The 14898-nt window shown below is 51.6% G+C and overlaps 2 protein-coding genes across 2 annotated transcripts; both read left to right on the forward strand.

Annotated features, from left to right (window-relative positions):
• The first annotated feature begins 6 nt into the window (after positions 1-6).
• On the forward strand, positions 7-2865 carry LOC146427017 (acidic mammalian chitinase-like). The gene is made up of 10 exons (XM_085083127.1): positions 7-105; positions 489-690; positions 896-952; positions 1057-1222; positions 1311-1435; positions 1615-1720; positions 1801-1986; positions 2133-2252; positions 2355-2494; positions 2672-2865. The coding sequence occupies exons 2-9, from the start codon at positions 614-616 to the stop codon at positions 2487-2489; spliced, it is 972 nt and encodes a 323-aa protein (XP_084939253.1). The 5' UTR covers positions 7-105; positions 489-613; the 3' UTR covers positions 2490-2494; positions 2672-2865.
• A 4582-nt stretch (positions 2866-7447) lies between these two features.
• Positions 7448-12901, forward strand: LOC146427018 (acidic mammalian chitinase-like). The gene is made up of 11 exons (XM_085083130.1): positions 7448-7523; positions 7951-7983; positions 8367-8568; positions 8764-8820; positions 8907-9072; positions 9161-9285; positions 9464-9587; positions 9701-9886; positions 10104-10223; positions 12391-12530; positions 12708-12901. The coding sequence occupies exons 1-10, from the start codon at positions 7499-7501 to the stop codon at positions 12523-12525; spliced, it is 1173 nt and encodes a 390-aa protein (XP_084939256.1). The 5' UTR covers positions 7448-7498; the 3' UTR covers positions 12526-12530; positions 12708-12901.
• Positions 12902-14898: the final 1997 nt, after the last annotated feature.

The following is a 14898-nucleotide window of genomic DNA, read 5'->3' on the forward strand; positions in this document are numbered from 1 at the left end:
AGTCTTGCATGAGAGCTTTGCATTTCTAAGAGCAGACAGTGACTCCTTTGTTGTTTCCTTGTGCCCTGCCAGGTCTGGCCCTGCTGCTGCTGAACGCCCATGTCGGTAAGTGCTTCTTCCCCACAACAACTTCCCCAATCCCTTCCCAGCCAGATCCAACCCACACAGTGCCTTCCCCGTTCCCAGCCCTGCTCTGCAGGAGATCCCTGGTGTCTCCTGGGCAGGAAGGTCCCGTTTGGGGCTCAGAGCCCGAGGCAGGAGCTGCAGGGCACCGCAGGCTGCGGGACTGCCCCGTGCCCAGGGCCACAGGAGGAAGGCAGCGCCTGCAGGGCTGTCCCGGGCAGCCTGGCAGTGTCCGAGGGATGCCCAGCGCTGCTGCCCTTTCCCTGTGCCCGGCGCTGTGCCAGCAGCTCCGTGGGGATGCTGTGCCCGCCGTGCCTGGGCTGTGCAGTGCCCTGCAGCCTCTGCGTGTCTGTGTGTCCCTGCAGGCTCTGCCTATGTGCTCACCTGTTACTTCACCAACTGGGCTCAGTACAGACCTGGCGAGGGCAAGTACACCCCTGACAACATCGACCCCAACCTGTGCAGCCACCTGATCTATGCCTTTGCTGGCATGAACAACAACCAGATCACCACCTATGAGTGGAACGATGAGACCCTCTACAGGTCCTTCAACGGCCTCAAGAACCAGTGAGTGCTGCCAGCCTGGCAGGGCTGCTTCTCCCTCTGGGGCCGGCAGGGCAGGGAAGGGGGACAGCCTTGTCCCCTGAGCTTGGGGACAATGGCTCCAGGTTCTGCCCCTTTGCTCCTGGCCTTCCCCACCAAAAGAACCTGCAAAGGCCATAGTGACAGCAAAGCCTCAGGCTCACTGCAGTTCCTGTCCCTTCCCTTGCAGGAACAGGAATCTGAAGACCCTGCTGGCCATTGGAGGATGGAATTTTGGCACCCAGAAGTGAGTTCAAAGCAGCTCTTTCCAACAATCCTTCCCAGTGAAGGGAGGGAGAGGAGAAAGAGGCTGCAATTCAACCCCAACACTGTCCTGCTGTGCTTGCCCAGGTTCACCACCATGGTCTCCACACCCCAGAACCGCCAGACCTTCATCAACTCCGTGGTCAAGTTCCTGCGCCAGTATCAGTTCGATGGGCTGGACCTGGACTGGGAATACCCTGGCTCCAGGGGCAGCCCTGCCCAGGACAAGGCTCTCTTCACCACCCTGGTTAAGGTGGGCTTGGCTGCAGGCCTGTGAGCTCTGGTGGCTGCAGAGCTCCATCCCAGAGCTCCCAGTGATTGCTGTCCCTGGCATCCCTCAGGAACTGCTGGCAGCCTTTGAGCAGGAAGCCAGGCAGACCAACCAGCCCAGGCTCATGGTCACTGCTGCTGTGGCCGGAGGAGTTTCCACCATCCAGGCTGGCTATGAGATCGCTGAGCTGGGCAAGTGAGTAGCAAAGCCTGGGATCTCTGGTGGGACTGGGCTGGGTTCCTGCAAGGGAAAACCCCAAAGAGCCCCTGAGGGAGCCCCATGGGCAGCAGGAGGGGATGTGGCCAGGCTGGGGGGTGACCAGCCACCCTGAGCTGTGGTCACTCCGGCCAGCACACAGCCCCTGCTCCCCACAGGTACCTGGATTACATCCACGTGATGACCTACGACTTCCACGGGCCCTGGGATGGCTCCACAGGCGAGAACAGCCCCCTGTTCAGCTCCGACAGCACCCTCAGTGTGGTGAGTGCCTTTGGGCTCTCTCTGCCAGGCTCCTCTTCCCCCCAGCACATCCCAGCCCTGAACCGCGCTGGCTTTTGCAGGAATACGCCATGAACTACTGGAAGAACAACGGTGCTCCAGCTGAGAAGCTCCTGGTGGGATTCCCAACCTACGGGAAAACCTTCACCCTGCAGAACCCATCCAACACTGCCATCGGAGCCCCAGCCTCTGGCCCTGGCCCTGCCGGACCCTACACCGGGGAGGCTGGGCTGCTGGCTTACTACGAGGTGTGTGTGGAGCTCAGCGCGGCACTCTGAGTGCAGCAGGGGCACTGCTGGGGCTTCCCAGCCCGGAATTCCTAACCCAGCCCATGTTCCAGCATTCCCTTTTCCCCAGCCCACCGCTGACTATCCCGCTGTGCCTTTTTTCTCAGATCTGCAGCTTTCTGAACACCGGAGCCACCCAGGCTTGGGATTCCCCTGAGGATGTTCCCTACGCCTACAAGGGCAGCGAATGGATTGGCTACGACAACGTCAAGAGCTTTGGCCTCAAGGTCTGGGGGCAGCAGGGCTGGGATGGGGCTGGAATGGCCGTGGGAAGGACAGGAGCAGCTCCTGGTGCTCACTGGGATTTCCCCGTGGCTTTCTCCCCACAGGTTCAGTGGCTGAAGCAGAACAACTTTGGAGGAGCCATGGTGTGGACCATCGACCTGGATGACTTCACTGGCAACTTCTGCCACCAGGGCAAATACCCACTGATCTCCACCCTGAAGCAGGGCCTGGGGCTGTGAGCTCCGTGAGTGACAGGGAGGGACATGGGAGGGACACAGGAGGGACACCTGAAGGGTCAGTGCCTCTTCCATCAGCCCCAAAGGCTGGGGACGCCCTGGGGCCAGGGAAGGAGGGCAGGGAGGAGAGAACATCATAAACATCATCCCTTCCTTCCCCAAGGAAAATCCTGCTTGCTTTCCAGGCTGCCACACCTCTGGCCAGTGCTGTCCTCAAGCCCTGCAGCTGCTGAAGGTGCAATGGGAGTGCAGGAGGAGCTGCAGTGACGACTGTGGGGCCTGGCCATGCAAATCCCAATCCTGTTCCAGCTCATTGATCCCTCTGATCCAACTGCACACAATGAGAATAATTAAATAAAGCTTTCTGCAAAACAAACAACTCCCTGTTTTGACTCATTTTATCCTTAATATTTTTGATGTTCCCTGATTTTCTGGTGATTCTCACAATTATGTTCAGGGGAGGGAAGAGCCTGAATTTCTATTTTAAAGAATCATAATTGGATATTTCCCAGGGATTTCTTGCTGTGCCAGCAGGGCAGCTGGTGAGAGGGGAGAAAATCCAGAAGGAAGGGACTGGGAAGGTCCTGGAAGAGGACATGGAGAAGGGTCACAGTGGCACAAGCAGGACCTTGTCTGGCCTCTGTTTTGGGTGAGGCATCAGAAGGAGCCTCAGATATTCCCTGGAAAATCAGCTGCAGAGCAGGAAGGATTTGTGACAGCAGCAACAGCAGCCCAGGGGTTCCCACAGGGAGGAGAAGCAGCACAGCCAGAGGCTGTTCCCAGCACAGATTCCCAGTTTCCATCCCAGGTGCAGCATTCCAGCCCCACAGATCTCTCCAGGTGCCACCAGATGCCACAGCCACCCCTTGGGGACATGTCCTGGGGCCCTGGGGCCTTGTGGCTCATATAGTACAGGCCATAAATCCATGTGGATATGGATAAATCTAAATAAATATATATATGGATATGGATAGATATAAATAAATACATATGGATATGCTTAAATCTCAATAAATGCATACGGATATGCAGAGAAATATAAATAAATAAGTATGGATACAGGCAGGGAAATATAAATAAATAAATATGGATATATGCAGAGAAATAGAAATATATTTGTATGCACAGCTAAATAGAAAAATATGTGTATAGAAATAAGCAATAAAGCTGTGCAGAATGTATAGAAATAAAGCTACATAAAAATAGAAATAAATATGTATGGAAATAGAAATAAAAGTATATGCAGTGAAATAGAAATATATATGCAGATAAATATAAATAAATATGCATAGAAACAGAAATAATTATGTTTGTGCATATAAATATAAATAAATAGATATGTATATGCAGACAGATATGTATGTATATAAAAACATAAATAAAAATATGCGGACATCTTTGGGATAACTCCCCACTGGAAAATTCCCATGAACACCACTCCACATGGAAAAAAATCCATCCTGGGATCAAGGAGGAACATCAGCCCAGCAGCCCAAAGCAGGCCAGGCTTTCCCAAAGTTTTCCTTGGCAAACTCATCCAGCTCCTCACATCCAAATCCTTTGCTCCACACGGGAATCCCAAGATCCCAAAATCCCCAGATCCTGGCTATCCCAAGGACCTCCCTGCCATCAGCACAAGTCCCTGTGTGACCTGCCAGCTGCAGTGTCCCTGTCCTTGCATCTCTATAAGGGACAGGACGGGGTTTTCCAAAGGACACAGCACCATTCCAGTGACCTTCCCGTTTGTCCCCATGGAGTTTTCCACAGGGACCTTCCAAGTGTCCCCAGCAAGGGCAGGGAGAATCAAACACCCTCCCTGAAGGAATGGCTTGGGTAAAGTGAGGTCAGCAGGGCTGGGATAGCAAAGATTTTTGGGGAAAACAGAAGGGGATTTTTGGAAATTGGATTATTTTTCCTGTCAGACACATCTGCAGGAATTACCTTTCTGTTTGTCCCCATGGAGTGTTCCATGGAGACCTTCCAAGTGTCCCCAGCAAGGGCAGGGAGAACCAAACACCCTCCCTGAAGGAATGGCTTGGGTAGAGTGAGGACAGTAAGGCTGGGGCAGCAAAGATTTTTGGGGAAAACAGCAAGTTTTGGGGATTTTTCCTTCAGACACATCTCAGGGAGTGACCTTTCTGTTTGTCCCCGTGGAATTTTGCATGGAGACCTTCCAAGTGTCCCCAGCAAGGGCAGGGAGAACCAAACACCCTCCCTGAAGGAATGGCTTGGGTAGAGCAAGGTCAGGTGGATGAGATTTTTGGGGAAAACAGCAAGTTTTGGGGGATTTTTCCTGTCAGATGCATCTCAGGGCATCTCAGGCTGTGCCGGTGATTCAGGAAAGAAAGACAAAACTCCACAACCTACATAATTTGAAGTTGTAAAGCCGCTGTGTTCATTACGGCGCGGGGCGCGTGGGAGGTAACCCGCCAAAGACACGCGCACCGTCAGTCCGTATAGCTCGGTATATATCTGGTTACATTGTTACACATTCACGGAATTTCTCAGTGCGTTTAATGAGTTCAAAAGTCATTCCTATATGCTTGCGCCTGCGTGGTTCCGGTTGGGATGGGGGCTCCTGGGGTCTTTCTTGGAAAAAGGTCAGGGGATCTCTCAGTTTTGCACGTACGTTCTGAATCTTTGCCCAAAGGCCAAAAAAAAACATATTTGATTTTTTGCCAGCACGGCGATTCCGTGAATATCAGTCCTTGTTTGGCAAACACAGTGAATGTTAAGTAAAGAATACTGTATTTATTGAGTTTATCAGTCTTGCCGATCAAGTAGTCTCTACACGTTATTTTTTAACTTCTGATTCTCTCGTATCACCGGTGCCATCCCCGAATGTGACAAACCTCCAGGACAAAAAGGAGAAAGTTTAAGGAATCATCCTGGAAGGATCACTGGGCACTGCTCAGCTGGACACCACACAGATCAGGGTCTGCTCTCCGTGAGCCATCAGGAAAGAGCTGAAGGACGGAAAGACTTAATCCCAACAGAGCCATGGGATCAGCAGGATGACAGTTTCAGAGGGAAGATGCAGCAGGAACAGCCCAGAGAGGACTTTTCCTGCTCTTTTGAACTGTAATTTCTTCAGCAAGGACCAGTTCCTCTCCCCTCCCACCACTCCCAGGGAACCCACAGCAAAGCACCTTTGTTAGAACAGAAAAAAGGCAGGAAAAGTCCTGAAGGAAAAGGCCTGAGGGAAAATTCCAGAACCTGCCCAACTCCCACTCATTGCCCCTACATGAGGACAAGTGTCCTTGAGCCCCCAAGCACCTTCCTTTCCAAACACATTCCATGGATAACAGACCTGAAAACGCTCCAGAGGTCACTGAGGTTGGGATTTTCCAGATCTATCCCAACTGGATTTCTCCCGTGTGACTTTATCAACCAAGAAAAACGCTGGAAAAATACTCTGAGGGGATGTTGTCCTGTTATCAGCCATATCCCACCCCGTGCCTGCATGAAATCCCAAAGGCTCAGGCTGGCACATTTTATTCTGCCAGCATCTGATATGGGGCTGTTTTCCATTTATCCAAAGCTGGGTGACCTCCTGGAAAGTCACCTTCATGTCACCCTAAGAGGAATAAAACATTCCCAGTGCAGGGACATGGCTGGGTGCCGACTGTGTCCTACTCCGTGATGCCTGATGGGTTTTTTGTCCTTTTTCTTTATACTTTTTATCCCCTTTTAATATATTTTCTACCCTTTCCCATTCCCTGTACCTATTATTCCCTGTACCTCAGCCCCACATGTTTATAACCCTTGCACTCTGGTGTTAGAATGCTTCAGGGTTCTCTGGAGAAGACAAAACATCCCTACCATCTCAGAACTAGAGGCTCCAACCTTGGATGGAACTTCCTCTCTGGAACATGTAAACTAGATTGCAGCCTCATTTAGGGGGGGATAATTAGAACAGGGGGACAATTACTTCATTTGTTAAGTTTCTTATTGGGGGATTTTAGATAGATATGCTAATTTGTGAGGTCCCTAAAATTGTATTTGCGTTGTACACGGTGTGCTCCTTGGCGTGATTCCACCTTTGACAAGGGGACACCTGGGATCCTATTAAACCAAGGAAATACCCTTTTCCCCTATTCTATTCCCCTTTTCTATGCCGTGTCTGCAACTTATTTTTACCAGCATTTAAGGCATCACCTGAGTGGGGAAAAGGGAAGAAATTCCTGGTCTCGTCATACAGGGTGAGAGATTGGAGTCTCCACGTGGAAAGAGGAGATGAAAGAAAAAGGTGGAAAGGATATTTTGAGGCATTCAGCTGATGGAGCTTCAGCGAAGGAGAAATAGGAATGTTCAGCAATACGGGGGTGTCTCAGTTTGGGAAAGAGCTGAGGAAAAAGAGGAAGGAGTAAATGTGAGGGGGAAATCAACCTGCCCCATGATCTGTGGTCTCTCTTATAGAGTTTAACCTCCAAGAAATAAAGAAATTTCCTCTGTTTCCTGATGTGACCCCATCTCAGCTGGGAGGGCAAGAAACAGCTCACAACATGAAGATCCAGCTGTCCTAATGCTTCCCAGACCAAGTGATCCCAGAGCCCAAATCCTCCAACATTCCCAGTGCTGGCAGCCAGAGCCCTGCTCAGCCCTGCCTTGGGATGATCCCACCAAGGACACCCAGCCCTTGCAAAGCCCAAAGCTTGGTGTTGGCAGTGCCACCCCAGTGGAAGGCTCAAGGACAGCACAAGGTCACACCCTTCAGCCATCAGGCCCTGCGCAGCCACCAGAGGTGACAAAACTGGAAATAATATTTGAACAATCAAAGAAATTAGGACTTTCTTCATGTGCTCCTGTGGCGCCAGGACATGGCACAGTCCCACAGCAGTGACCACTCCAGCTGGAGTGCTCATCCCCATTGTCCTGGTGTCACACCTGGTGACACTGATCTTTGCTAAGTTGCGTAATATTTGTCGATGGCTGTTGATGCAAGATTGGCAGGAGAGAGGAGTAGAGTATAAAAGTGGGAGAGAGCCTGAGCACATCAGTCCTGGTCCAAGATGGCCAAGCTCACTCTGCTCACCGGTGAGTGCTGCTGCAAACTGCAGCTCTCTGCCTTGCTGGCCAGGGCTGTGGCTCTGCCACTGTCACTCTGCTGCCTGGACAGGGGCTTGGTGGGGTAAAAATGCTGCTCTCTCTTTACTGTTAAGGATTTCATCATTTCCCTTTGGGAGGGAAGGTTCTGTTCTTTGGGGCTGCTGTCATCAGGGATCTGTTCTGCTTTGAACATGAAAAGGGTTCAGCGCAGGCTGGAATTGGAATGTGCTTTTAAATCTAAATCTAAAAATCAAATTACTGCCTTGGAATCCTTATTGGATTCCCTTCTCTGCTTTTGCTTGAAATGATTTGACAACACTCTTCTGCCTCAGCTTGGGAAGAGAGTCTTGCATGAGAGCTTTGCATTTCTAAGAGCAGACAGTGACTCCTTTGTTGTTTCCTTGTGCCCTGCCAGGTCTGGCCCTGCTGCTGCTGAACGCCCATGTCGGTAAGTGCTTCTTCCCCACAACAACTTCCCCAATCCCTTCCCAGCCAGGTCCACCCCACACAGTACCTTCCCTGTTCCCAGCCCTGCTCTGCAGGAGATCCCTGGTGTCTCCTGGGCAGGAAGGTCCCGTTTGGGGCTCAGAGCCCGAGGCAGGAGCTGCAGGGCACCGCAGGCTGCGGGACTGCCCCGTGCCCAGGGCCACAGGAGGAAGGCAGCGCCTGCAGGGCTGTCCCGGGCAGCCTGGCAGTGTCCGAGGGATGCCCAGCGCTGCTGCCCTTTCCCTGTGCCCGGCGCTGTGCCAGCAGCTCCGTGGGGATGCTGTGCCCGCCGTGCCTGGGCTGTGCAGTGCCCTGCAGCCTCTGCGTGTCCGTGTGTCCCTGCAGGCTCTGCCTATGTGCTCACCTGTTACTTCACCAACTGGGCTCAGTACAGACCTGGCCTGGGCAAATTCACCCCCGAAAATATTGATACCTGCCTGTGCGACCACCTGATCTATGCCTTTGCTGGCATGAGCAACAACGAGATCACCTTCAGTGAATGGAATGATGAAACCTCGTACAGGTTCTTCAACCGCCTCAAGATCCAGTGAGTTCTGCTTCTCCCTCCCTGCTCCTGCCCTGTGCTTCAGTCTCAGCACAGCGACAGCAGCTCTGGGTGAGGGAGGCGGAGAGGGAGAGAGACACAGACAGGACAGGGCAGTGGGAGAGCCCTGTCCCCTGAGCACGGGGATAGCGTGCTGTGGACTTGCAGTAACTCCACTTTCTGCCCCTTCCTTTGCAGCAACAGCAATCTGAAGACCCTGCTGGCCATTGGAGGATGGAATTCCCACAGCCAGAAGTGAGTTCAAGCCATGCCCTAAACACCAACTTGAAAAAAGAGGAATACACTTCATTGAAACTCAACTCTCTCCTCTGCTTCCACAGGTTCTCCACCATGGTCTCCACAACCCAGAACCGCCGGACCTTCATCAACTCCCTGATCAGGGTCCTGCGGCTCTACGGATTCAGTGGGGTGGACCTGGCCTGGGAATACCCTGGCTCCAGGAGCAGCCCCGCCCAGGACAAGGCTCTCTTCACTGTCCTGCTTAAGGTGGGTTTGGCTGCAGGCCTGTGAGCTCTGGTGGCTGCAGAGCTCCATCCCAGAGCTCCCAGTGATTGCTGTCCCTGGCATCCCTCAGGAAATGCTCACAGCCTTCGAGGAAGAAGGCAAACGGACCCTCCGGCCCAGGCTCATGATCACTGCTGCTGTTGCTGCTGGACTTTCCACCATCCAGGCTGGCTACGAGATCGCTGAGATTGGCAAGTGAGTGGCAAAGCCTGGGATCACTGTGGAATTTGAGGGTTTTCCTGGAATTGCTGAAGCGAAAGAGCCCCTGAGGGAGCCCCATGGGCAGCAGGAGGGGATGTGGCCAGGCTGGGGGGTGACCAGCCACCCTGAGCTGTGGTCACTCCGGCCAGGACACAGCCCCTGCTCCCCACAGGTACCTGGATTACATCCACGTGATGACCTACGACTTCCACGGATTCTTGGAGAGGAGAACTGGTGAGAACAGCCCCCTGTTCGCCAGCCCTGCTGACACTAGGGACTACTTCAACGTTGTGAGTGTCTTTGTGGGACAGCCACAGCCCTCAGACTCCTGATGGCTCTGTCACGGACATTTCAAGGAATCCATCCCACAAATTCCAGCAAAGACTTGAGCAGGGCTGGTTCCTTGCAGGAATACGCCATGAAGTACTGGAAGAACAACGGTGCTCCAGCTGAGAAGCTCCTGGTGGGATTCCCAACCTATGGAAAGACCTTCACCCTGCAGAACCCATCCAACACCTCTGTTGGAGCTCCAGCATCTGGCACTGGCTCTGCTGGACCTTACACTGGGGCACCTGGAACTCTGGCTTACTACGAGGTGTGTGTGATCCCATTGCATTCCTTTCTCAAATCATTTGGGGGAATTTATCAGGAAGCTCCCATGGAGTTTTCTGCTTGGCTGAGATGGAATTGTTGGTGAAAAGTTATACACTTAAGCAGGGAAATGGCACAAAAGCCCAGGATAAAGCCAAGACAATGGCACAGCCTGGGATTTTCTCTTTCCGTGGATAACATTCCTACTCCCTTCTCTCTAGATCTGTGATCTCCTGAGCTCCGGAGGCACCCAGGCTTGGAATCAACCCCAGAATGTTCCCTATGCCTACAAGGGCAGCCAATGGGTTGGCTATGACAACATGCAGAGCTTTCGCCTCAAGGTCTGGGGGCAGCAGGGCTGGGATGGGACAGGACTGGAACCTTCCTTGGGATCAGTTCCTGGCACTCACCAGGATTTCTCCCTGGCACCCCACAGGTTGACTGGCTGAAGAAGAACAACTTCGGAGGTGCCATGGTCTGGGCCCTGGATATGGATGACTTTACTGGGGATTTCTGCCACGAGGGCAAATACCCCCTGATCTTCACCCTGAAGAACGGCCTGGGGCTGAAGAACAATGGTGAGTGGCTCCAGGAGAGTGGGAGAAGCTCCTTGGAGGAGACTGCCGAGCTCCCTGTGAATGATGAAACACTGGGAATGCAAAAATTTTCCTTTCCTGTTTTCCCATTGCTCCCTAAAATCCAACTAACCCTGCCCTCCTTCATCCCAAGGCCATTCCCACTTGCCCTGTCACTCCATCCCTTGTCCAAAGTCCCTCTCCAAGATTGGTTTAGGGTTAGAGAGAAACTATTGAACACATTTCTCCAAAAACTCGCCCAACCCTGCAACCTCTCCGAATGCCTGGGAAGGCATTAATCAGTTTATTTCCATCCATTTCTTTATCACATCAATTTATTCAATTCCAGACTGGGTTCCCCCTGTCACCCATCACCGAGGCTCCTTGATGGAGACTCCCAAGCTCCTTAGGAAGGGATGGGAGGGATGAGACACTTCCAAGATGAAAATTTTCCTTTCCTGCTTGAATTCCAGGATGTGTTCCTTCCACCGAGCCCCTGCTTGCCACCACTGAGTCTCCCACCACCACCACCATCACCCCCTTCGATCCTACATTCTGTGTTGGCAAAGCCAACGGGCAATACCCCGACCCCAAGAACCCCAATAACTTCTACAACTGCTATGATGGCCGGACCTACTGGCAGAAGTGCCCCGAGGGGCTGGTTTTTGACGCCACCTGCTCCTGCTGCAACTGGCCCCCCACTGAGCCCCCCACTGCTCCATCCCCCGGATCCAATTGCACATGATAATGATGATTAAATAAAGCTTTCTGCAAACAATACTCGCTGCTTCAACTTTTTTTTTTTGGGCTGTTTCCGTGCTCTTGGCTTTATGGGAATCTTGGAGTCCGTGGCTATTAAGATTCCAGACAGCAGATGTCAATGTTGCCTGCTCTTCTTCGGGATTTTCCGGGACTCTTCCGGCAACATTTCGAGGAGAAAAGTGGTTGTGAGCCAGAAAGCTCAGTTGTTGTTCCTCTTTGTTCAGTCACAAATCGAAAGCTGAGGTGAAGAGGAATGGTTTTTTGCCCTTTTATAGAGAAATGGAGCATTTGTCCTCGCTATAGGTGAGGAAAAACAGGATAAAGGCAGTTTGGTTCTCCGGGGTTTTAAAGCCTGTGTAAGACATGGAATCATGGAATCCCAGACTGGTTTGGGTGGGAAAGGACCTTAAACTCATCCCATTCCACGGGCAGGGACACCTTCCACTGTCCCAGGTCACTGCAAGCCCTGTCCAGCCTGGCCTTGGACACTTCCAGGGATCCAGGGGCAGCCACAGCTTCTCTGGCAATTCCATTCCAGGCCCTCCCCACCCTCCCAGGGAACAATTCCTCCCTAATACCCAATCCAGCCCTGTTCTCCTTCATCCCAAGGCCATTCCCCCTCACCCTGTCACTCCATCCCTTGTCCAAAGTCCCTCTCCAAGCTGCGACTGGTCTAGGGTTAAAGAGAAATTATTAAATTATTATCCCACCAAAAACTCCTCCAACCCTGCAACCTGTCAGAATGCCTGGGAAGGCATTAATTTATCTCAATTAATCTATTTATTTCCTTGCTGGGGAATCCCATCCCCTACAGCAGAGTACCCCAGTGCCTTGGCAGGGATAAATCCATCCCTTCTGGTCATCTCAGATGTCCCATCAGGTCATCTTTCTGTCCTTCCCTGTGTGCACAGGGAGCTGCTGGAATGGGGGTGAGGAGGGAATGGGAATGCTGGCAGGGCTGGAATCTGCTCGGCTGCCTCAGGAGAGGGATTCCCCTGAGGATGTTCCCTACGCCTACAAGGGCAGCGAATGGATTGGCTACGACAACGTCAAGAGCTTTGGCCTCAAGGTCTGGGGGCAGCAGGGCTGGGATGGGGCTGGAATGGCCGTGGGAAGGACAGGAGCAGCTCCTGGTGCTCACCGGGATTTCCCCGCGGCTTTCTCCCCACAGGTTCAGTGGCTGAAGCAGAACAACTTTGGAGGAGCCATGGTGTGGACCATCGACCTGGATGACTTCACTGGCAACTTCTGCCACCAGGGCAAATACCCCCTGATCTCCACCCTGAAGCAGGGCCTGGGGCTGTGAGCTCCGTGAGTGACAGGGAGGGACATGGGAGGGACACAGGAGGGACACCTGAAGGGTCAGTGCCTCTTCCATCAGCCCCAAAGGCTGGGGACGCCCTGGGGCAAGGGAGGGAGGGCAGGGAGGAGAGAGCATCGCAAACATCATCCCTTCCTTCCCCAAGGAAAATCCTGCTTGCTTTCCAGGCTGCCACACCTCTGGCCAGTGCTGTCCTCAAGCCCTGCAGCTGCTGAAGGTGCAATGGGAGTGCAGGAGGAGCTGCAGTGACGACTGTGGGGCCTGGCCATGAAAATCCCAATCCTGTTCCAGCTCATTGATCCCTCTGATCCAACTGCACACAATGAGAATAATTAAATAAACCTTTCTGCAAAACAAACAACTCCCTGTTTCGACTCGTTTTATCCTTAATATTTTTGATGCTCCCTGATTTTCTGGTGATTCTCACAATTATGTTCAGGGGAGGGAAGAGCCTGAATTTCTATTTTAAAGAATCATAATTGGGTATTTCCCAGGGATTTCTTGCTGTGCCAGCAGGGCAGCTGGTGAGAGGGGAGAAAATCCAGAAGGAAGGGACTGGGAAGGTCCTGGAAGAGGACATGGAGAAGGGTCACAGTGGCACAAGCAGGACCTTGTCTGGCCTCTGTTTTGGGTGAGGCATCAGAAGGAGCCTCAGATATTCCCTGGAAAATCAGCTGCAGAGCAGGAAGGATTTGTGACAGCAGCAACAGCAGCCCAGGGGTTCCCACAGGGAGGAGAAGCAGCACAGCCAGAGGCTGTTCCCAGCACAGATTCCCACTTTCCATCCCAGGTGCAGCATTCCAGCCCCACAGATCTCTCCAGGTGCCACCAGATGCCACAGCCACTCCTTGGGGACATGTCCCGGGGCCCTGGGGCCTTGTGGCTCATATAGTACAGGCCATAAATCCATGTGGATATGGATAAATCTAAATAAATATATATATGGATATGGATAGATATAAATAAATACATATGGATATGCTTAAATCTCAATAAATGCATACGGATATGCAGAGAAATAGAAATAAATAAGTATGGATACAGGCAGGGAAATATAAATAAGTAAATATGGATATATGCAGAGAAATAGAAATATATTTGTATGCGCAGCTAAATAGAAAAATATGTGTATAGAAATAGCAATAAATCTGTACAGAATGTATAGAAATAAAGCTGCATAAAAATAGAAATAAATACGTATGGAAATAGAAAAAAACGTATATACACTGAAATAGAAATATATATGCAGATAAATATAAATAAATATGCATAGAAACAGAAATAATTATGTTTGTGCATATAAACATAAATAAATAGATATGTATATGCAGATTAAGATATGTATGTATATAAAAATATAAATAAAAATATGCAGACATCTTTGGGATAACTCCCCACTGGAAAATTCCCAAGAACACCACTCCACGCGGAAAAAAATCCATCCTGGGATCAGGGAGGAACATCAGCCCAGCAGCCCAAAGCAGGCCAGGCTTTCCCAAAGTTTTCCTTGGCAAACTCATCCAGCTCCTCACATCCAAATCCTTTGCTCCACATGGGAATCCCAAGATCCCAAAATCCCCAGATCCTGGCTATCCCAAGGACCTCCCTGCCATCAGCACAAATCCCTGTGTGACCTGCCAGCTGCAGTGTCCCTGTCCTTGCATCTCTATAAGGGACAGGACTGGGTTTTCCAAAGGACACAGCACCATTGCAGTGACCTTCCCGTTAGTCCCCATGGAGTTTTCCACTGGGACCTTCCAAGTGTCCCCAGCAAGGGCAGGGAGAATCAAACACCCTCCCTGAAGGAATGGCTTGGGTAAAGTGAGGTCAGCAGGGCTGGGATAGCAAAGATTTTTGGGGAAAACAGAAGGGGATTTTTGGAAATTGGATGATTTTTCCTGTCAGACACATCTGCAGGAATTACCTTTCCCTTTGTCCCCATGGAGTTTTCCATGGGGACCTTCCAAGTGTCCCCAGCAAGGGCAGAGAGAGCCGAACAACTTCCCTGAAGGAATGGCTTCAGGGTAGAGCGAGGACAGTAAGGCTGGGGCAGCAAAGAATTTTGGGGAAAACAGCAAGTTTTGGGGATTTTTCCTTCAGACACATCTCAGGGAGTGACCTTTCTGTTTGTCCCCGTGGAATTTTGCATGGAGACCTTCCAAGTGTCCCCAGCAAGGGCAGGGAGAACCAAACACCCTCCCTGAAGGAATGGCTTGGGTAGAGCAAGGTCAGCAGGGCCGGGATGCATGAGATATTTGGGGAAAACAGCAGGTTTTGGGGATTTTTCCTGTCAGACACATCTCAGGGAGTGACCTTTCCGTTTGTCCCCATGGAGTGTTCCATGGGGACCTTCCAAGT

Source organism: Lichenostomus cassidix, chromosome 26, assembly GCF_008360975.1.
Source record: "Lichenostomus cassidix isolate B80296 chromosome 26, HeHo_3.0, whole genome shotgun sequence".
NCBI lineage: Eukaryota > Metazoa > Chordata > Aves > Passeriformes > Meliphagidae > Lichenostomus > Lichenostomus cassidix.

Coding starts and splice junctions, on each gene's coding strand:
- LOC146427017 (XM_085083127.1), top strand. CDS start 614: ATGAACAACAACCAGATCACCACCTATGAGTGGAACGATGAGACCCTC. Junction 953..1,056: donor TGGAATTTTGGCACCCAGAA/GTGAGTTCAAAG, acceptor GTGCTTGCCCAG/GTTCACCACCATGGTCTCCA. Junction 1,721..1,800: donor CCGACAGCACCCTCAGTGTG/GTGAGTGCCTTT, acceptor TGGCTTTTGCAG/GAATACGCCATGAACTACTG.
- LOC146427018 (XM_085083130.1), top strand. CDS start 7,499: ATGGCCAAGCTCACTCTGCTCACCG. Junction 8,569..8,763: donor TTCAACCGCCTCAAGATCCA/GTGAGTTCTGCT, acceptor CTTCCTTTGCAG/CAACAGCAATCTGAAGACCC. Junction 10,224..12,390: donor TGCAGAGCTTTCGCCTCAAG/GTCTGGGGGCAG, acceptor TTCTCCCCACAG/GTTCAGTGGCTGAAGCAGAA.